Raw genomic sequence first — 22,912 nt, forward strand, 5'->3', positions numbered from 1 at the left:
AAGAGGGTCACTAAATCAGAATGAACTTATTATAAAGATGCTTTTTAAATACCTGTTAACCAATACTTCTGTCTAAATATTTGTCTGCATTCTTCTGGTTTTCATTTTTTCTGCCTTCAGATTTTTTTTTTTTAATTCTAAACACAGATATTTAGTGTTTTTAAACAAAATAACTTTTCCAGAATGTTAAATTGTAGAGCCAATCAGTATTAAATTACATGTCACAAATATTGGTTCCTAAGCCAAATCAATGTGAAATAACTGCTACAGAGGGATAATTGATTTCTATAATTTAAAAAGGAAAACTCACACCAGAGAATTTTTTTATCAAATATATTCTTTGCTTTAAAAATATAATTGGCGTGAGCACGGTGACATATGCCTGTAATCCCAGTGATGTGGGAGGCTGAAGCAGGAGCACTGAAAGTTCAAAGCCAGCTTCAGCAACTTAATGAAGCCCCAAGCAACTTATGTGAGACCCTGTCTCAAAATAAAAAGGGCTGGGGATTTGGCTCAGTGGTTAAGCACCCCTACGTACCAAAATTTCCAGTACCAAAAAATGAATAAAGTTGACTGGTCATTTAATACAACAGAGAAAATTCTTTTTGGTTTTAAAATCTGGTGTTTCAGTTTGACAACCATCACATTTTTGTGCACATGTGCTTTTAGGTTAAAACATGTTTCCTCCAAATCAGTCCTGTTAAGTATTTGGCAGAAGCTTTCAAAGAACAGTTATCAAGTAAATTTAGACTATGGTGAATTGTAATTCATTTTCAGAAATTAAAAAAAAAAAACAAAACCATACAATAGTCATCTTGTTTTCCTTCTGCTTATATAATCTCACCTTTGCAAGACAGAAGCAAGCTGACATCCTTACTCGGTAGAAACACTGCTCTTGTTCTAATATGTCAGTGAGAGCAAGCCGAGATGCTGGAGTAGGAAATTTTTCCAAAGCCAAGATGGATTCCTGCTGTGCAACAACATCCCTCTCATAGCGGAGTTGATATTGCCACATAAAATCAGCTTGCTCAAATTCTACCTTTCTCAATACTGACATATCTGGGTCTATCCTTATCCACAGCAAAGGGGAATCAGCACTGAAATAAAACGCAATTTTCTATTTTATTTATTTTAACTTAAAAAACTTAATCCTTATTCTTAGAAAATAAAAACTAAGAAATTATTAATCATATTCTCCTTTAGATATAGTATTTAAACCATTGAGTGAGTTTCTGTATTTTTTAAACTGTACCAACAAATTTCTTATTATTTTTAATATATGTCAACTTTCTCACAATGTTTAATTTACATAAATCTTAATAAAAAGATCTTTTAAGGACAAGTCAACTGCTGTCACATAGGATACTGAATCCTTCATTTGCCATCTGAAAATATTATTTTTGGCATTTTTATTTGTGATTATGTGATGTGAAAAAGGAAAATGATATGAAATCTCTCTATTTAACCTTCTATTTGATAATGGCCTCCTAATTGATAATGGCTATGAATACTACTTTTTATTGGAAATCAGTTTGTGACTAAAAAAATGAAAACATCCATTTAACTAAATTTATTCCTTTAGTTGACTTAATATTTTTTAAATGCTAGATTAATAATTACATTTCTCAAACGGCAAGTTCTGAAACTATAATTCTAAAGAAAGAGTTTATCCTCATGTATTTTTCAAGTCATAAGCACAGCTCTAAAACTGAGTCTATGTCAACAATTCACCAAAAGAATACCATCTGTAATATTAATTCAATTCAACAAATACTACAGGGTGTTTACTATAGGCAAGGTACTTGCTACGGAAAATTTAGATTAACACTGATATTCTACATGTAAATAGTGATAACAATCTGGTGCCCAAGTCAGTAAATAACTACAGATGTTTATAAAAACATACAGGCACAGGGTAAATGAGCAAAATAACAAAGTTTGAGTTATATTATCTTTAAAAATGAAGCACTGTCAATCAATAAATATTATACCACATAAAATAAAAAATGTTGGTTTTTAAAATTTTTTTCTAATTTGGTTGTATACGACAGCAGAATGCATTTCAATTCATATTACACATATATAGCACAATTTTTAATATCTCTGGTTGTACACCACATAGACTCACACCATTCTTGTCTTCATACATGTACTTAAGAGTAATAATGTCCATCTCATTCCACTGCCTTTCCGAGAACGTTGTTTTTAAATTATGTTTTCGCAAATACAGGGAATGTCAAAATGTTCTGGAGCATTATCCCCAATATAATATCATGTGACAGTCATCACTATACAAAATACTAGGTCCCACAAATGAAGTACTGAGTCAGAAACTACATTTTAAGATCCCCAAATGATTCACAGGCACATCAAAGTTTAAGCAGCACTGCCTGAGAAGCCACCTAAAAGGAGCAAATAGACTGCTCACTTGAGGCTCTCTCAACTCCCTCACAATCATGCTGCATTTCCTCTTAATTTCACACAACCAGTCCAGATATATAATCTGATCTCTTTTTTGAGTCATGATTTTACAAAAATTGTTTCAAGCACAGAATTTATATTAACCTTAAATTTTTTTAAATTACTCATTTCAAGGATAATTACATACTTGTAAGTAACTTACTCCATTGCAGAAAGATCCATGTCAACTTCTTCTCCATTCATTAATGGGATTTTTTTCTTCTTATTCCTATATTTAAGGAAAAGTAAGTTTGAAAACTAGATTTTCAAAGATATAGAACAGCTAGAGATCTAAAAAAGAACCTCACATAATATTAAAGATGTTCTAATGAAGAATGGATAACAAATGTAAAGGAATTTAAAAACAACAAAATCTATTCTGAAGCTAGAGAAAATACTAAAATCTTTACCAAATCAAAGTTTAACAAAAAGCAGAAATATATAATTAAATGTCAACTGCAATCATGTACATTCTCAAGAACAATTTTAAATAGAAAAAAAAATAAGAGGATTTACCAATAAAGAAATCCTTTACAACAAATAAAAAAAAATAACTAGGCCTGAAATAAGATGTAAATCATTTCAAATTGAATTATGTGCTTCATCTGCAAGGCTGTGTCCTATATAAAATGAAGTGATTAACTATTAAAACATCTTAAGAGTATTAATTAACACTATAGTTGGATCTGAAATATCTCCCAAGGACTCATGTGTTAAAAGCTTGGACCTCAACTGATAGCACTATTAGGAGGTAGTGGAAACTTAAGGGGGTAGGGCCTATTTGGAGGAAGTTCATTGAGGGTGTTATGTTGAAGGGCATTTCGGTACATAGACCCATTCCCACCGTTGACCCATTCCTACTGTCTCTCTACTTCTTGGCCACCAAGAAGTGAGCAGCTTTACTCTATCATGCACTGCTTACCATAATATTCTGCTTTACCACAGGTCCAGAATCAATGGTGCAAAGTGACCATGGACTGAAAACTTTGAAACCACAAGCCAAATGAATTTTTTCTCAGGTATTTTGGCACAGCAATAAGGAGACTGACATAGAAAACGGTGCCGAGCAAGGAGGTCCCTGCTGTGACTATTTCTGACCATGTGGTTTAGAAGTTTTTGGAACTAGTCTGCAGAAATTTGGAAGGGTCTAGAGATGTAGGTTAGAAAAGCCCTAGAATTATTGTAAGCAGTGTTTAATGGACGAGTCTAGTGAGGGTTGGAAGACCAGAATGCTGATAGGACTATATACTATAAAGAGCATGTTCATGAGGCTTCAGATGTAAATGAGGACTCTACTGAGAACTGGACTACAGGCCATACTTGGTATATTGTAGCAAAAAAATCCTGTCTAAATTTTCTCTATGCCCTGCGACTTTTTGTGACACTGAGTTTAAAGAGGGGTTTCTATGGTAACTGAAAGGTAGTTGGCAAAGTGGTTACTTGCTGCCAGGCTCCTGGCAATGCCACTTCTATGTGTTTTGCAGGAGGAAGCACCTTGCCTGCAGGACATCAACGCAACCTTAACGAAAAAGAATTTATTTCCTCTTTCACCATGGCATATTAGTTATCCAGAAATACCACTGTGGGAAACAGTCTTCAGGAAAGCCTCATACAGTCTCAATAGGTCATCCACCTGAACTTACCCTTCAAGTTCAACTTCAGTTTGATAAAGTTATATAAATTAAAGAATTAGGAACAGTCAGTTTTGGGAGAATGCTCTATGTAAAGATTCAGCAATAATGTGTGGACTTTTGTATTGAATGATGTTGAATTCAGAGAGGTGAACTAAAGTGGATAAAGCAAAAATTATAGCCTGTGATGGTAAAAATATTGGCTCCAATACTTCAGAATGACTAGAAAAAACATTTTTAGTACATTTACTGTTATTCATCACTTTTTGAAAAGAAGCAAAGAAGAAAAAAATTATTCTAGCACTGCATGAATGATTACACTGTGCTTTAGTATCAGAGAATTCCAGCAAATACCTTATAGCTCTATATTCTCTTACATTATACAGTATGAAGAAATATAACTTTTTTAAAAGGACAAATCAAAAGTTACTGCCGTAAGAACATTCTTTAATAAACTAACTTTAAAACTTGAAGAAAAGAAGAAAAGATGATGAACCAAATCTAACAGAGGAATTTTCAAGGCAGCACAGCATTCAGGCAAGGGCATCAGTATTGCTGGTAGCTTTTGGCCAGATATACTGTGAGAATAACAACAAGGAGCAAAGAAAGATTTGAAAAACTTGCAGTTTGGCCAGAAAAGAGGCACTGGTGAAGTCAGGGCAAAGGAAAGTGTGAGTGCTTAAGAGATTAGCACCTTTAAAAAGAAATCAAGTACTTTGCCCTGGGATAATAGGGAAGATGCCTAAGGGCACCTCAGGAATTGGCCCGTTCCATCCACTGCAGCCACAAGAATGTTAAGTGTAAACCTTTCATTTGAAAAGAAGAGTAGGGGGCTCCCAGGTCCCCAGGGAAGCCTCAGAAGTTGTTTCCCCAGGAATCATTTCACTGTGTTCAGTCATCTGTGCACAGAGGTCTCTACAGCCATGGTCCAAGCATGCCTGGCTACAGCTCATTGATGGGAAACCTTGCTGTCATCCATGTGATGCTACATGCCTGGGGCTTGCAGAAATGCAGAATGCAAGAGCTATAAGGTCACAGAGGTTTCCACCAAAGACCTGGAAGGCCAGGCAGTATGTGGTAGGGTCAGAATCCCTGCAGGAGCCTGTTATGGTTAGGATAAGAGGTGTTCCCCAAAAGCTCATGTGTAAAACAATGTAAGAAGGTTTATAGGAGAAATGATTCCAGTTATGAGTCTTAAGCCAAACAATGAATTAATCCCCTGATGGGATAAACTGAGTGGTAACAGAAAGTGGATAGGGTGTGGCTGCAGAAGGTGGGAATTAGCAGCATGCCTTTGGGGCATATATTTTTTATCTTGCAAGTGGAGTCTCTAGGCTTTCTGATCATCTTGTGGGCTGCTTTCTTCCACCACCCCCTTGTGCCACGGTGTTCTGCCTCAGTTTGAGCTGCAAGGAATGAAGCCAGCCTTCTATGGATTGAGACCTCAGAATCGATGAGCCCTCAAAATAAACTTTTCCTCCTCTATAATTGTCTTTTAGTCACAGCAGCAAAAAAGCTGAGTAAAAGAGACCCTTAGAGGGCCATGCAGAAACCAGTGAAAGTGAAGCCAAAATTGCAAAGGAGATTCCAGGAAGTTAAGAGATTCCAGGAACGAATGTCTGCCAGGGAATGCAGCAGCAGCAAGCCAACGCAGCCCAAAAGAATGGTCATGTGGGATGCAGTAAGCAAAGCCACAGGAAAGGGGCTGCACAAGTCCTTTGGGGCCCTTAGATGCCAGGCATGGGATTATAGGATTTAATGGTGGCCTCCTGGATTTCAGTCTTGCTTTGGTCCAATTCCTCCTTAGAATTCCTTCCTTTTGGAATGAGAATGTTTATCCTATACCTTTGTATATTAGAAGTATGTAACTTTCTTTTTGCTTGTATAGAGACTTACAGCTGAGAGTTTACTTTGAGCTTCAAAGAAAACTATGAACTTTTAAGTAATGCTAGAACTGTTAAAACCATTCGGACTCGTGATGATTAAACTAAATACATTTTGCACTGGGAGATGAGCATAGGCCTTTGGGGAGCAGGGGGTAGAGTTTTATACTTTAGATCTGAAATATCTCCCAAAGTTTGGTCCCCAGATGGTGGTACCATAAAAAATAATAAAATCCTGTCACCTGCAGAAAATGGATAGAATGGGAGAACATCATGTCAAGTGAAACAAGCCAGACACAGAAAGATATGTGTGACGTTTTTTTCTCATATGGGTAAACTTTAAAAAAAAAAAAAAAGATGATCTGAAAGAAGAGGGATTAATTATAGGGTCTGGGAAGTGGGAGGAGAGGGGAGAGGAAGAACAGACGGTAGAAGTAAGAATGGATGGACATGATCAATGCACAATATAAGCATGTAAGAAATAGCACAGTGAACCCTATTAATTTGTACAATTAAAATGTGTCGTAATTTTTTTACAAAGCATAAACCTAAATTGTTTTTCTTGAGTGTTTCTTAGCTTCAAAGACAAAACTTCCACCTTCTTCTCCTATCTGCCCCCTCCCCACAAAATAAGTACCTCAAACCTAAATTTAAAAAATTAACGCCATTCCAATGCAACGGCACAGCAACTTGAAAGCCTATGGCAGGAGGATGGCAAATTTAAAACCAGGCTCAGCAACTTAGCTGAAAATAAAAAAGTATTGGACATATAACTCAGTGGTAAAGCAACCCTGGGTACATTTCCCAGTACCTCCCCAACACACACACAGTATTAATTCTAAAGATAAAAAGTCATTAAAAACAGAAAACAAATGAAGACTATTTGGTAATGCTAACTTGAGGTAAAATAAAAAGAAAGATAACACGTTCTTTACTTTAAAAATTAGGAATACAAAAGGATTTTTGTTTTGGCATTTTTATCTGTGAGATTCATAGTTTAACCTTCTGTTTTTAGCTATGATTCAATGCCTACCTTCTGCTTTTGGAATGGCAAGGTATATCGTGTTTAAGGCTGTTTTCTTCAATTTGCAATGTATGATTGAAGGATCCATCTAATTCCTGTACTGTCACTTTAAGTGGTCCCTTAAAAAAATACAAACATACTGTTTGAAAATTGTGCTAGAAAAAACATCAATATGTATACTTACGTGTATAGACACACACATGTATAAAGATATAAAATAATACTATTCAAGATGTGTATCTACAAACACACAAGAGCATCTGGTGACAAAGAAGAGAGGAAATGGGAGAATCTGAAACGTGCTTTGTAGCCCCTCTTCCCTTCATGGACTCATAGTATTTTTCAATTCATTCTCTGCAAACAAAATCCTATTATGAAACTTCTAACCAGTAACCTTATACGTAAACCCTTCCTATACTGAAAATGGAGAGCAATACAAAAGGCCCCCGGAAAAACAACACTTACCACATACTTCTGAGTTCCAGGAGATGTATAATCTTGTTTTATTTCCAACTCTAAGACATTTCGTTTTCTATTAAATGCAAAACTTCCATAAAATTTTACCACTCCACTTTGGTCTCTGAAGAATTGTAAAGGAAATTTTACATGCTGAAATGAATATATACTAAACAAAATAAGTTATTCACTGTAGTTTAAAAATTTTCAAATGTATTATCAGGAGTTCAAAGCTTGAAAGCAGATTTTATTATAAACCAGGTGGCAAAGTATTCAAAAACCTTGTGAAAAATGCTTCCCCAGATTTAAACAAAATTTTTGAAACATTGAGAAATTTGTGTTTTGAAAAAAAAAAATTTACCAGATTATTAAAATGTTCTTAAAATGAAAAATGCAAAAACTGCAAAATTACAAGATACCATTCAAGTTGTGCCAATTTCTAACCACATCTAAAAGTCACCAGACCATTTCATCTTACAAGTATGCTACAGGCTGTCTGGTAGATTATTTACCTCATCCACTAGCAAACCTATTTTTTTTTTTACTTGCATATTAAAAAGTACTTAAAATACGACAAATTTTATAAAAATAAGCATGTTTGTGTATATACATATATGTGTGTGTGTGTGTGTGTATCTCAATGATTAGCAGCAGTTTTAGAGGAAACAATTCACAACTCACAGCCATTTCCACTATTTTTTTTACAAATATTAACAGTTCATACATACTCCCCCTATACCCCAAATCCCTCTTCTTTTTCTTCCCCTTAAACATACCTTACTCCCCACCCCACTCTGTAGAAATGCTATTGAAAAGGATACACCCACTGCTTTATTAAGGGCTGGATATCTTTGCCAGAGACATTTGAAATGGATTTCAAAAACCCAGATGTGGAAACCAACATCTGACTCCACATATGTGACTGGAACTTCTGAGATGAAGCAGTACTAGCCAGGCTTAGCAATTTATTGAAAACCTTTAACAATAAAAGTATCATTTAGTAAGTTCATATAACACTGATTTCTGTTGTATACTGTACCCACTTGGCATTATAACCTCATTATAGCCAACTGTAAAAGACAATAATTTCACAACTTCTTATACAGATTGTTCTAGTTAAAGACTACAAGCAACAGAAACATGCAAAGATTTAAACAGCCAGAATATAAAAGCATTCTAAATGTGAACATTATTGAATATTAATAATACAGTGAACAAAAAATATTGTGTTTACTAAGAATTAGATCAACATCTAATACCTACAATTTATTCTGTTGAGTTTTATAGAGAAACTAAAAATTAAGGACTTAAGAATATTCATTAGCAGTCTAATACACTCAAGTCTTAAGCATGAGTCTTAAATTTTGTGCCTTTTCTATTTACAAAAGGTGGGGAGACAGCTGGGGGTGTTCATCAGTGTTAAGAGTTCCTCCCAAACATGTGTGAATCCCTAGGTTTGAGCCTCTGAACTACAAAAATTAAATAAAAAGTAAATACACAACCAGAGAAATGAAAAATTGTACACCACTTGCGTACTATGAATCAAAGTACATTCTGCTGTCATGTATAACTAATTAGAATAAATACATAAATAAATTATTTAAAAAAAAGTAGGTCTAGGGATATAGCTCAGTTTGTAGAGTGCTTGACTTGCATACACAAGGCTCTGGGTAAAATCACCAGTACCAAAAAGAAAAAAAAAAGTAAATACAAATAGTCACTAGGATTTATAGTACTGTAAAAAGTTGAATGGCTCTTTATAGACCATTTTCTCATTTAATATTTCCATTTTTCAACCTAAAGGCAAAATGAAGGATAAAAGAATCAAACTTAACTTTAAGGTAAACTTAAAATGCTTTCTCTTTCTGTTTTGGGAGACTAAGGAAGAAGTATTGCAAGTTCAAGACAAGCCCCAGCAACTTTATGGCCCTAAGTAACTTAGTGAAACTATGTCTCAAAATAAAAAATAAAAAGGGATGAATATGTGGCTCAGTGATAAAGTGCCTCTGGGTTCAAGCCCCACTACCAGGAAAAAAAAAAAAAAAAAACGGCATTAAATGTTGTTTTTTCCACCTGCCTCTCAGAATGCTACTATCATTTATAATGTACCTATATGATCTCTACTATCTCATCTACCATACTGAAAACTACTTACGCCTGAACATGTTTAAAAGTATGGCAGAATTTAACAATAGCAAAAAATAAGCACCTGTTAAATGGGTTTTTTTTTCTATTGCCAGTATTTTTAAATGGAATTTCATCCTTATTCTTCTAATTACTGCAGAATACAAAATAATGACTAAATAGGTTTGACCTTCATCTTCACATCCTAATTTTATCTTCATAATAATCATGTGCTAAGTAGCTTAGATACTGACACCATTCTATTCCTGAGAAATGCAAATTAACAAGTTATTTAGTGGCAAATAACAGTATAAACCCAGATTCCTAGAGAATAATATTCATTATAAAAATATAAATTTATCTCTTCTATTGTTAAGTTCTTAATTTTAGTACTTACTTGTAGCATAAATTCCATGCTGATTCTATTTTCAATCAATCTCATCACAAGATGGGCTTTACACTGAAACATAGTGTAGTATTCCCAGGAGAGTGTATGCGGATGCTTTATGGAAAAGTGTAGATGGGATGCTGGACTAAAAAACAACAACAACAACAAAAAGATTTATTTAATAAAACACATTTGACTATTAATTAAGCACTAAATTTCATGGCCACATCAAAAGCCTCATGGGAATACCTAACATATTTCCTTAGTACCAAGAAACATCTAAAAATCAACTTAACTAGAAGAAAATTATGATATTTTCCTAACGCACATAAAGGAAACTTGAAAAAATGGAAATATATGACAAACTCATAGATGGGAAGACATAATACTGTATATATAAATTCTCACCAAATCCAGAAATACAATCAATGCAATTCCAACCAATATCCCAATGCTAAAGCATGCATAAAAATACATTCAAGGTAAATTGCATAAAGTATAAACCTACAAAGAAAAAAAAAGGAATTTTTCTCTTCAAATCCCAGAGTGGGAGAAATTTTCCTAAGAAAAATGTGAAATCTGAAGAACATGAATACCAGATTGACCATGTAAAAATTTAAAATTTTGACAAGATAAAAAAGATCATTAGTGAGAGAAAGGTACAGTCTAGTAGAAAAGTAGAGTTTCTACATGATCATATACCTTGAAGAAGAATTGGGTAATCTGGAAATTACCCATTTTTAAAATTTGAATCAATATATTAGCCTTCAAAAATGTACCAAATTATACTCTTCGAATCAATATATAAATAGTGGCCCTCCAAAAATTCACATTAAAACTTAATCCCAATGTAACAGAATTAAGAGGTGTGACCTCTGGGAGATGATTATGTTATGAGGGCTCTCCACCCTCCATGAACAGGATCAGCACCTTAGTAAAAGGGTCTCAAGGGTAAAGGGAACTTATTTGCCGGTCTGTCCCTTAGGTCATGTGATGACACAGTGTTCCTCTCCTCTGTAGGCTGCACAACAAGATGCCTTCTTGGAGGCAGAAAGCAACCCTCCTCAGATATCAATTTTGTCTGTCCCTCAAAGCTTGGACTTTCCAGCTTCAGCTTCCCCAGGGTTAATAACCATGAGAAATAATTTCCACTGTTTATAAATTAGCACCTATGTGATCTCTAATATCTCATCTACTATATTAACTACTTAGTTACAATAGCATAAACTAAGACAAGTATTATGTGTGCTTAAAAACATGGCATACTGGAGCTGGAGTAGTGGCTCAGTGGTAGAGCACTTGCCTCACATGTATGAGGCACTGGGTTCGATTCTCAGCACCACATATAAATAAATGAATAAAATAAAGGTTCATCAAGAAAAAAAAATTTTAAAAATCGCATGGCATATTGAAATTTAAAGTATTTTTACCAATCCAATATTTATAAAATTATTTTTATATTTCACTTATTACTTTCAACCTTTTGAGCACTGTGGGTTTATAAGCTTTAGAAATAAACAGTAACATGGCAAATGCTAAGGCAAAATGGAATAGTATGTAAATCTTAAATGGAATGAAGCAAGTTAATGTAGTTATAGAGATTGTTTACCAAGTATACTTGATTGTAAAAAAAAATACAAAGTAGAATTCATGATTGTTTTTTTTGTTTGTTTTTGTTTTTTTAATGTCAGTTACAGAAAAATTAATGTCTTTCCTCATTAGAAAATGCAGACAAAGGTGCTTTGTAAACTATGAAGGAAGAAGATTTTTTAAAAATGGTTGCTCTTATCACTCTCAGTTCCAACTCCAAACATTTCAACAATAGACTGATTTCCTGATCACCAGATCTAACCACACGTTAATGATCTTTTACTTGTCAATGTTTTTGGTTATCAGAAAGTATGTTAAGCCATAGTTGAGTTTCCTTCTAATCACCCCTACCACTTCTGTTCACTCAAAGCATTTATCTTCATCTAACATCAGTTGTCCTAACATCAGTCAGATGTTGAAAACCCCAAGGAACAAGAGAGGTTTATTTGGGGGTAGGGGGAGAAAAAGGAGAGCTGTGTATTACCTCATAATGCCCAAAATTATGTAACTTCTCAACCAAGATCAAGTCCTACAGGAAGTATAAAGAGGACCTGGGAGGTGGGAACATAAAACAAAACAAAAACTGTCTGACCTCTTTGGGGATGGAAAGAACAAAGTGGTTGAAGACTAATCCTATGGCACCACAAACAGACTTTCAAGAGATTGTGGAAGGGACAATGCCAAACTGACACAACAGACAGCTCTTTTAATGCTTGTACAGTGCCACTTATTCATCTGAGGAGGCAAAGGAAATGCTTTCAAGCCAGACCCCAGACACAGAAAGGAGCCCAGGTTTAAACACCCCTTCCTGCCAAGAACAGAGTGCCACTCAGCTGAGTCTTTGCTCATGAAGTGAACAGCTGCCCAGGCCCTCTGATGACATCACATCTTGAAGGAGGAAGAAAACAAAATTGACAAATTTATTTTTTTTTTCAACAGACACTAGTATGGCAATATGTAAATCAATGGATGTGTAACTGATGTGATTCTGCAATTTGTATACGGGGTAAAAATGGGAGTTCATAACCCACTTGAATCAAAGTGTGAAATATGATATATCAAGAACTGTGTAATGTTTTGAACAACCAACAATAAAAAAATTAAAAAAAAAAAAAAAAAAGTCTTGAAGATACATCAAAATTATAATCATGGTTATTCAAGGAAATGAACTGGTGGGGTTTTCAACAGTGGTAAAAGAGGATTAAAAAAGAATCTCTTTACTTTATTCCAATACTTCTAAATTTTCTTGAACTCTTGAAAGAATATTTTTCACGTACAAATTTTTAAAATTAAACATATAACAAAAACTAATAAATGAGTGGGACTAATATAAAAACCATTGAGTGTAAATACTAAGGAACAATGGGAATGCCCTAATTATACTAGGAAACTGCTAAGCATTAGGCACTCAGGAGAAGAAATTAAAATTTACTGAGTGCTTATTACATATATAGCTTTACCTCAAGTAATCCTTCAGAACCAACCACTTTAAGGTGAATCATTAGTGGTAATGTATAACTACATTAAAACACACACATGCACATACACATAAAGGTTATGTAATTTTCTTTAACTGCAAATTTAACAATAAAAGTCTAGTTTGCCTAACTCTATAAATTCCCTATACTTTGGAATATTATTCATCCATAAGAATGAATGACCTTATAATTTTTGCTGGTAAATGGATAGATCTAGAGACTACCATGATAAGTGAAATAAGCCAATCTCAAAAAACCAATGGCAGAATGTTCACACAATGGGGGCAGGGGAGAAGAATAGAAGTTAGGTGGATTAGACAAAGGGTAATAAGGAGAAGGAAATAGGGATGGAAACAGAAAAGACAGTAGAATGAATTAGACATAACTTTTCTGTGTTCATATATGAATACACCACCAGTGAAATGCCACATCATGTACAACCACAAGAATGAGAGCCTAACTACAATAAGTTATACTTCATGTATGTATAATATGTCAACATAAACTCTACTGTCCTATGTATCTAAAAAGAACCAAAAACAATAAAATAAAATAATTAATTCCTATTCTTCCCCACTGACTTAATTTTATCTCAGTGACCATCTGCAACAACACCAACAAAAAGGGCTATCACTTGCAAAACTTTAATTATCTTAATCTTTGCTGTTCTTTGAGCACTTCAGGCACTATGATTAACCTTATGAGTCCTACGTAAAAATTTGCTTTTAAATAACTAAAATACATAGGGTTATAAAGGAAACTAATTATAATGATATAGTTAATCAAAATATTAAAAATTATGATACTCCACTGAATATACAAGTTTACTTATTAAAAAACAACAAGATCTAGCTAGAGTCTGCTGTAGTAATTTTGAGGTAGTGATGAATACAAGGATATATAAACATTTCTGCTACCAGTGATAATGTGACAGAAAAACACCTATGATTTCTACTGCTGACAAAGTAACACATACTGTTAATACTACCATACATATTGCCAACATCCCTAATGAAGGAAATGAAAAATTTTAGTTTATGGTTAGGGAAATTAGGAAATTTTCACTTCACTTCAATCCATAGTCCTTTAGAGAATCTATGAACCTTAGATGAAAATCCCTGCCAGCACCACTGTGTTGTTATAAGTGACTATCTTGAGAATCACAGCCTCAGGAAAAGAGTCTCCTGTGTATCTCCTTTGCTAGCAAAGAAAAAAACTTTCTTCCTTTTTTCTGAAACCGTGTCCTCATTATTGGACTGGCATCAAGGACAAGGACCAAGTTTTCAGTAACAAACTGGCAACCTAGATGGGACTTGAGAACACTTCCCTCTCCAGTTTTCTTGGGCAGGTCTAGTATTCCCAGCAATCCCTCTTCCATACTGAGGATTCAAGGTGGCTGGTCAGCTTGTTGAGAGACAATGGCTAGAAAATTAGGAGACACGTGAGTCTGCCTCAGGCTGAAGAGGAGGAGCTGTTCCCATGAGTAAAGGGAAGGACTGAGGGACCATCTAAGCAGCTATCAAGCTCTTTTGGCTTTAGAAAATTCTTGCCTTCTCTCTCTGAACTGTAGGTTGCTCCATCAATTGTTCAACTGTGAGAAAAAGGAAAATGAATGCTGTAAAGTCGGGACACCCTTGGCCATCTGCATGATTTCTGCCCTATGTATTCCTTGTTCAGTCACCCACCAACTGCTACCACAGATATCTGGACTGCCATGATGCTAAATATTCTTAACTGTCATTGTCCCACCTGATAAAGGAAGAAGGACTTTGTGTCACTTCTCTCCAACTTTGCTCTCTAGAAGGAAGCAACTTGGAGATGTAGTTACCCATTTTTCCATAAAAATGGAATGTAGAAATTGACAGGGGGGAAATGTAACAGTACTCCACTTCATGCATTGAATATAAACTTTTGCTGCCCTGCTGCTGTGACTTATTTTTAAAACAGACATGTTTCTTTCTTTTCTTCTCCCCTTCTTCCTCCCTAATCCTTTCTTTCCAATCTGGGGAGGGAGAGGGTAGGATTACCCTTCTTCCTCATCCTAGGCTTTCCTGTGCTTAAGCACACACAAGAATGAAGTAATCAGGTGATGCCAGAAGATCTAAGAAATCTCCCAAACTAACAAGCAAATTAAGACCCCCCCCCATCTAGGGTACAGATTCCTTTAGGACCGGAGTCCCATTTGTTTCTCCTTTCCTAACAGAGTAATAAAACTTTTTTTTTTTTCCTTTTTCCAAAACAAAAACAACAAAAAGTGGCTGTCTCTTTTAGTGACCTGATAAAACAGAGAAGACAGGGAGAAGAGTGAGGGAAAGAAAAGAAGGAAAAAGGAATAAATGAATGTCTACTTACGTAGCTACTCAGGTAAATAGGTAGGGGTAGGATGTCTTGATGCCGAAATTATCTACTTAGACTTAAAAAAACAGTGGTATAAAAGCAAAATACTCGTTTCCATTATTTTTAAACTTTAATAAGAACAGTATGACACAATAGCATTAAGAAGTAATCACAGAAAATAGCCTAATTTTTTTTAAAGTCTTTTTTTTTAGTTTGAATCCATTTGTAGCCATCTCATGAGATAAACATAGAAAACAAATGAAAGGAATATTCATAGCATTAATAATTTTGCATACTATCAGTACTTCTTTGGCCTTGCAGGGGCCTCAATAAAAACACAAGTGGTCTAAGAGTGACCCCATGAAATAAGGCTCATATCTTGGAACAGAAAACTTACTTATCCTTCTCTTTTCCTCCACCAAATATGGGATGTAGTAAAACTCCCCCAGTTTTTAGTTCATATGCCACTATTTTATCTAGCTCCTAAAAAAGACATAAAAATGGGAGTTAAAAACTTTCACACACCAAATTTTAGAAATAAACCATAAATTCTCTTTCCTGGCACCAGAATATAAATTTTATAAGATAAATGAAATGCATCTGCAGAATAGTTAATGTTCTTATAAATAAAGCGAACTATACAGCTGGCTGAATGCTAAGAGCCAAACAGCATTCTTTACTTTGTGACTTCAGGGCTGGCCAGCAGCCTGGCAACTTTTCCTTATGGCTCTTCTCAACCTCTCTGACCTGTCTTCCAACTTTATTTTTTCCTTCTCAGTATTTTGCTTCTGAAGACTTAGACAAGTAAAAAGAAAAGGGGATAAATTATGTTAGAAATCTATAATTTTAAAACATCTCTAGTCTTCTCTAATATGACATAAATCAAACTCATGAATAACTTAAACAATATAACAATGCCTGACACAAGTAAGATGTAATTTTTTTCTCCTTCTGAAATGAAGAACTGGCTCTAACAGTTCTGAATGTGTAAATTCTTTCAACAGTTCTAGATGCGTGAAGTCTTTTTAACAATTAACTTTTGGGCTTGGGTTTATGCCTGAATGATAAAAATATATAAAATAATAAAATGGGGAAAATGAAGGAGGCTATTTAATTAGAACATTGCAACTTGGATTTTTATTTACCTGAGAAGAAGAATATATAAGCATGACATAATTAAAACATATATGACTAGAATGGAATATGCAAAATAGATAGTTTTCATTTTTTTCTAAATGTTTAAATAACAGGAAAAAGGTATAACAATAGAGAACATATAAGCATTAAAGGGATAACTAGCCTGTAATAAGCATTCATCATGTGCAAAATATGCATGATATAGTGTGCCACAACCCTTGACAACAGGGTAAACACTATTTCACTCCTTACACAGATGAAGCTTAGAAAGATTAACCATTCACAAAGCCAGACTAATTTGCAAAGCACAGGTACAAAAGACCACTATGAGGAGCTGGGATATATCTATTGACCAACTTGATGATTAGAGAGTTTAAATATTCTTCTCCTTAGGGAAAAGTTGTTAGGGGCAGACATTGACGATAAAACAGATAACTAATTTTTTTTCTCAGTGAATTGACACTCATTTTATGAGGGAAAATTAGAGATTTTTCAAGTTATGTTTTACAGTCATTAAAAATAAAGCACATGATGGGAGCTGGGGTTGGTAGAGTGTTTACCTAGCATGTTGGGAAGATCTGGGTTCAATCCCCAAACCAAAAAAAAAAGCAAAACAAAATGAGCACATATAACTTGGAAACCAGGAAAATACTATTGTATCTTACTGACTTATGAGTGTGTAAGGGATCTAGCTATTATTACCTCTTTAATCCAATGGTGGTACTCATTAACACCAAAAGTTTTCTTCATCCAAAGTCCATAAATATAGCCTGAAATTCCCTTCAGCACCCATTCATCAGACCTAAGCAAAAAGTCAACATTTAAACTTATTTTTAATCATAAAACTCTTCAGATGAAGTAAAAAAGAATAATGCAACTAGTATGAACCTCCTCCAGCCTTCTTAAAGAAAAGGAAAGTGATTAACAAATTATTGGGCTCCTAACTTCCTCTGTCTGATGTGCCCATTCATTATGCCTTTTTTTTACATCTGGCTTAATCTTTAATTATAAGACTACTTTCCAATCTTATTTCAAGTATAATTTATCAATAGATGTGCTCTATTTCAACAGTGTTGCTTCTCTCCTTACCAACTCTGCTCTGACCATCTGCCTCTTTAGAAATACCTGTGAATAACAAGGATTGCACTGCTCAGTTCAACATTCCGCTTTCTTTACTACTAATCCAATGCATAATTTTCTTTTTCTCTCTTTTGTTGGGGGCAGGGGGAATTGAACTCAGAGGGGCTTTAACACTGAGCCACATTCCCACCCTTTTCATTTTTTTGTTTTGTTTTGAGACAGGGTATCACTAAGTTGTTTAGGCTAGCCTCAAACCTGTGATTCTCCTACCTCAGCCTCATGATTCTCTGGGATTACAGGCATGTACCAATATGCCCAGTTCTATACATAATTTTCAATGGTATCCAAAACATGAAGTTGAACTATTAATTACTGTTATGTTTCTCCAGAGAAAAGACAACTGGCATCATTCACTCATTTATTCATTCATAAATATATCCATCTGTCCAGGCATCTGCCTATCATGTTCAGGCACCATTCTTTAATTAAACTATATAAAATGTTAGGAAAATTATAAATCAGAAATGTTCCCCTTTCCCATTTAGCAAGAAAGAATAACAAGCCAGGATTTATACAATATGTAGAGTACAAAATGTTCGCAATTAGAAATTGTAATCTTCAAGAAATTTTTTTGTATTCTTTCAAACTCATCTCAAGCTAAACAAAAAGAAAATAGAAGGGTTTGGGGCTTTTTTTTTTTGGCTGTGCTGAGGATTAGACCCAGGGCCTGGTACATGCTAGGCAAATACTATATCACTGAGACATACTTCTAGTCCAAAAAAATATTCTCATCTCTCCTTTCTTTCAAGCAATGTGGTACACAGTTGAATACTAGCAAGGAACTCTCTACAACATAATTATTTTATGTAGAGAATTATTTTGCTTTAAACATTACCTTGAACATTTCCAACTGCTATGAGCACTAGCATCAGAATTCTCACTGTAGTTTTGTGCACATTTAAGTCTATTCTTTAAGAAATTGTGTTTAAAAATCTGACTTTATTACAGAAGCAATTATACTGATTTTTACAGCCAAAAAGTTAGGATGAAATTTAAATTCATTACTTTTCTAAGATATACACAGAGAATAGTATCTTTTAAGTTAGTTATCTACAATTAGAGCAAAGGTCAGCTTACACTGCAAGAAAAGAGAAATAAACCTTTCTGATTCAATTTCTTATTTGAATTGAACCCAGAGGTAATGTAAACATTAAAATGACTTACCAAGACATTCTGGATATGAAACATCCAAAGAACTGCTGGGCCAAGGACTGGGCTAAACACCTTCTAGTCAAAGGTGTCTCATCTATAATCATGGCACTGTGTAGAAGATTTGTGCTGAAATTTAAATGAAGCGGAAGTTAATTAAAATCAAGAAATCATTATTCAGTCAAAATAAAATAATTAATAATTAAATAATCATACTTTTAAAATAATCGAATTAAAGTTAAACACAAAAGATAAAAACCAGAAAAGTTTCCCAGAATACTTTCTAATCTTTTCAGAACTTGGCTGAAATTTATAGTCTTAACTGCTGCTTAACACAGGGAACAATGCTGGACATAGTGGCACATGCCTGAAATTCCAGCGACTGGGGAGGGTGAAGCAGAGGACTCTCAAGGGCCACCCTGAGCAACTAAGCAAGAATCTTTCTCAAAATAAAAAATAAAAAGGACTGGGGATGTAGCTCAGTGGTAAAGCTTCCTGACTTCATCCCCAGTAACAAAAAACAATAAAACAAAAAAACAAAACCTTTCCTAATAATTACTAACTTTGTTTTATTATTTATCTTTAAACACATTATCTCATTGGACTTTCCAAACAACACCCTGAGGAATGCCCATTTTACACATGAGAAAATTTAGAAACAAGGAATGTAAAATAACTGACTTTGAAACATAAAACAGACATTTGGAATTTTCCAAAGAAGGAATAAAAGAAGAGAGGCAGGTAAGGAAGTTTAAGAAAGAAAGAAAAGGAGAGAATGAAAAACAAATCCTCTCTACTTTTTTCCATGAACAAGTTTCTGATGGTATCAGCATATTTTTAAATATTACTAGAAAAACGAAACTATGGGTATGATTTTTAAAAATTTATAAAAAAAAAAGAGACTAAAACATGCAAAATATTAACATCTATTAATTCTGGATGAAGATAATGAGTCTTTAAAGTTACTTTAAAATTTTCTTCATGTTTTTCTACAATTTTAAATTTTAAAAACACAATATTTTCTTCAACTCAATTACATTTAAATTAAGGGGAGAAAGTTGATACCTCACAGTAACCCTGCCTATAAAATCAGAAAGCTTTCCTCATATCACTATTCTACTTTAGGCATTTCAAATGTGAAGAGATACCAACCTAAAAATGCTCATGGAAGCATAAGCAGCCACTTCAACATAAGCCTCATCAATGAATACAGTCTTAAAACACGAGTATGGATATCGACATGTAAGAATTTCTTCATAAAATTCAAAAACTTCATGAAGGTATGACGTGGTATGTTTAAGCAATGGAAGAAGTTGGGGTAAACAAAAATGAGTAACCTGAAAATAAAAAGCCAGGGAGGTCATCTAAATGTTAAGGGTTAACTTTTATATTTTAAATTTCCTAAATTTCAATTCTTTCTCTCTCTCTCTATATATTTTTTTATAAATTTCATAATCCTGACAGTAAATGCTATGATAAAATTATTAATTACTTTTTTAATCACCTTTACAAAATATTCATTGTATTGAAAATACTAAATTCATGATGGATTATAAATCTGTGAAATGCTTAGACCTATTAAAAATAAAACTCTGGTTCCAAAATAAACTAAAATTTCTTCTGATAGGAATACATAAAAAGAATTTTCAAAACCTACCTCTTATTTATAAATATCTAACCTATTGAACACTATGCATTTTATAGCACTCTCTTAATAATTTTTCTTTTGCAGGTGCTGGGGATCGAACCTAGAGCCTTGCACATGCTAGTCAAGTGCTCTATCACTATGCTATATCCCCAGCCTCCCATCCTAGTACTTTAGTTAATGCTAACCAACTGTATATAAAGAACAATTACTATATTTGGCCTCTAAAATCTCAAATACATAATGAAAGCTACAGAAGCTTACTGGTAGTTAGGAGATAAGAAATGCTCACAATACAAGTAGCAATTTTGGTTTTCTTATTAGGTAATAGTTCACCGGTCACAGAAGTATCACTGACTCATATGATAATTCTATTTCAAATTAATGACTTCAACAACGGCACAGAAGAGAATACCCAGGAAGGTTTCATATAAGAAAAAGAATCTGAGGTAATCATTTTAAGTTAGATAAAAGTTTGGTACATCACAACAGGAAAAGTGAATATCCGAGATGGAGAAAGAACTGTGTTATGAAAAATAGACCATTTCAAATATATTAAAATTTTAGATTTTTTACAACATGGTGCTTAGTATTCTAAAAGATTCAAGTATAATCTGATTAGAGTATAGACTGATGTCTACTAATTCTGTTCACTATTAATGTCTTCTTTTTCCTTAACATGTGTTTATGAGTGTTCAAGTCCCATCTCTGGAATCTGAAAAATCACACATTCAAAATTAAAAAGCAAGCCAGGCACAGCGGCACACGCTGGCAATCCCAGCAATCTGGGAGGCTGAGCCAGGAGGATTGCAAATTCAAGGCCAGCCTCAGCAACTTAATGAGACCTTGTCTCAAACTAAAAATAAAAAAGGGTTGGGGATGTACCTCAGTGGCAAAGTGCCCTTGGATTAGAGCTCCAGTACCAATAAATAAATAAACAGAATTTTAAGCGCAAGACTTATTCTCACTTCATTGTATTCAGAAAAGAGAAAAAAAGACTGAGGCAGGGTTCAAATTCTAGTCAGCAAACTCATGAAGATTTCTTTCCTTTTGAGAGGAATTCACTCAAGAATTCATGTCATTAAAATGTAATTAACATAGTTTCTAAAAATAAAAAATAATATATATTTTCTCTCTAGTGATATTCTTGATAGCTGGAAGATGAGTAAAGAAAGACATTATTTCATTAATACTCTTCATTTAACAAGAAGTGAAAGGATAGAAGAGAGCAAGAGGGGAGAAGCTATGACTTACCTCATGCATATACGGATCTACAAGTATTTCAAAAGGTCCAATGGCCAAGGAGATGTTTGATGCTGCTGTAGGAATGGTAAGCATGTAATGGAAGGTCTTCTTCCTCATATCATGGGTATACACTGTCTCTACCAAATCTCCATTGGATATAGCCACCATAGCAGCATCTACTGTAAATTCTAATTTCCATGTACATAATTCAGAGTATGAATCAACACACGGGAACCAAAATCTAGAACAAAGATTGACAGTATAGAAAATATATTGAAAGTGTATCCTACATTGTTGTCTCCACATGTAAGTTATTTTACCATTTCTAAAAATGTATAAAAAGATATTTTATTTCACTGATGAAGTTTTTACTCTGTGTTTTCAAAGAATCTGATTTAAAAAAAAAAACTTCCAAAAATCATTTGGCAATATTTAAAAAATATATTGTGTGGCAACTCTAGTTCAAATGATAAACAGTTAAGCAATTCCTACTTTCTAATTTTTAAGTTAAAAATAATTTTAACTTGTATAATCAGTTATTTTTTATGTAGCATTCATTTGCAGAAATTAAAAAGTTTATAATTAATTTTTATGAAACATAATTAATATTCAGAATCTAGTCTATAGGTATGGAAGTTGCTTTTTGATATTATGTGATATACTGCATAATTTCACACTGAGTACTAATAAAACAAGATACAAAATTTATTTGACTGTCAATTTAGGTCAGGTCTTATTATGGTGTCAGGGTTGGTACTTGGTAATGAAACATAAATGGGCTTAGAGAAGTTAATAATCTAAGGAGAGTAAACTTACTATAAAGCATTCCAGTAACGTGTAGCAAATTACAGAGTATATGAATGTATGAACTACAATTACACACAAAGATGTAGGTAAATTTCACTATCAATTTTGAACAAAAACAGCCAAATATAAAGAGCATAATACATATGACTCCATTTATATCAAATTCAAAAACAACTAAATTGGCATTTTAGAAAATAATATAGTTGGAAAACAGAATGCTCTGTGGAAACAATGAATGGAGGCAAGCACAAGGGGTGTCTGGGATGCTGGTAATGTTTTTCATCTTAATTTGAGATATGGATTTAATGGGTTCATTCACTTGTGAAAATTTATTGAGCTTTACACTTAAAATTTCTGTAATTTTCTGCATTTTTTTAAACTTCCATATAAAGTTAAAGAATCAAGTAAGATAATTATT

At 33.8% G+C, this 22,912-nt stretch overlaps 1 protein-coding gene and 1 pseudogene across 3 annotated transcripts in view; one reads left to right on the plus strand and one right to left on the minus strand.

The window, feature by feature from the left end:
- The window catches only part of Taf2 (TATA-box binding protein associated factor 2), a 76,951-nt gene that overhangs the window by 40,448 nt on the left and 13,591 nt on the right, over nt 1-22,912 (minus strand). For all 3 annotated transcript variants that reach the window (XM_015486417.2, XM_048802061.1, XM_048802062.1), the window contains 11 exons: nt 21,697-21,928; nt 19,950-20,134; nt 18,813-18,926; nt 17,211-17,310; nt 15,769-15,854; nt 9,976-10,111; nt 8,276-8,430; nt 7,464-7,578; nt 7,008-7,117; nt 2,624-2,689; nt 845-1,097 (listed from right to left, as the gene is read on the minus strand). In XM_015486417.2, the coding sequence (XP_015341903.1) occupies nt 845-1,097; nt 2,624-2,689; nt 7,008-7,117; nt 7,464-7,578; nt 8,276-8,430; nt 9,976-10,111; nt 15,769-15,854; nt 17,211-17,310; nt 18,813-18,926; nt 19,950-20,134; nt 21,697-21,928 (1,552 nt within the window). The remainder of the gene's footprint in view (nt 1-844; nt 1,098-2,623; nt 2,690-7,007; nt 7,118-7,463; nt 7,579-8,275; nt 8,431-9,975; nt 10,112-15,768; nt 15,855-17,210; nt 17,311-18,812; nt 18,927-19,949; nt 20,135-21,696; nt 21,929-22,912) is intronic.
- Nucleotides 4,013-5,001, plus strand: LOC107142885 (annotated as a pseudogene).

The sequence above is a fragment of the Marmota marmota genome, unplaced genomic scaffold (genome assembly GCF_001458135.2).
Source record: "Marmota marmota marmota unplaced genomic scaffold, marMar, whole genome shotgun sequence".
NCBI classification, from domain to species: Eukaryota; Metazoa; Chordata; class Mammalia; order Rodentia; family Sciuridae; genus Marmota; species Marmota marmota.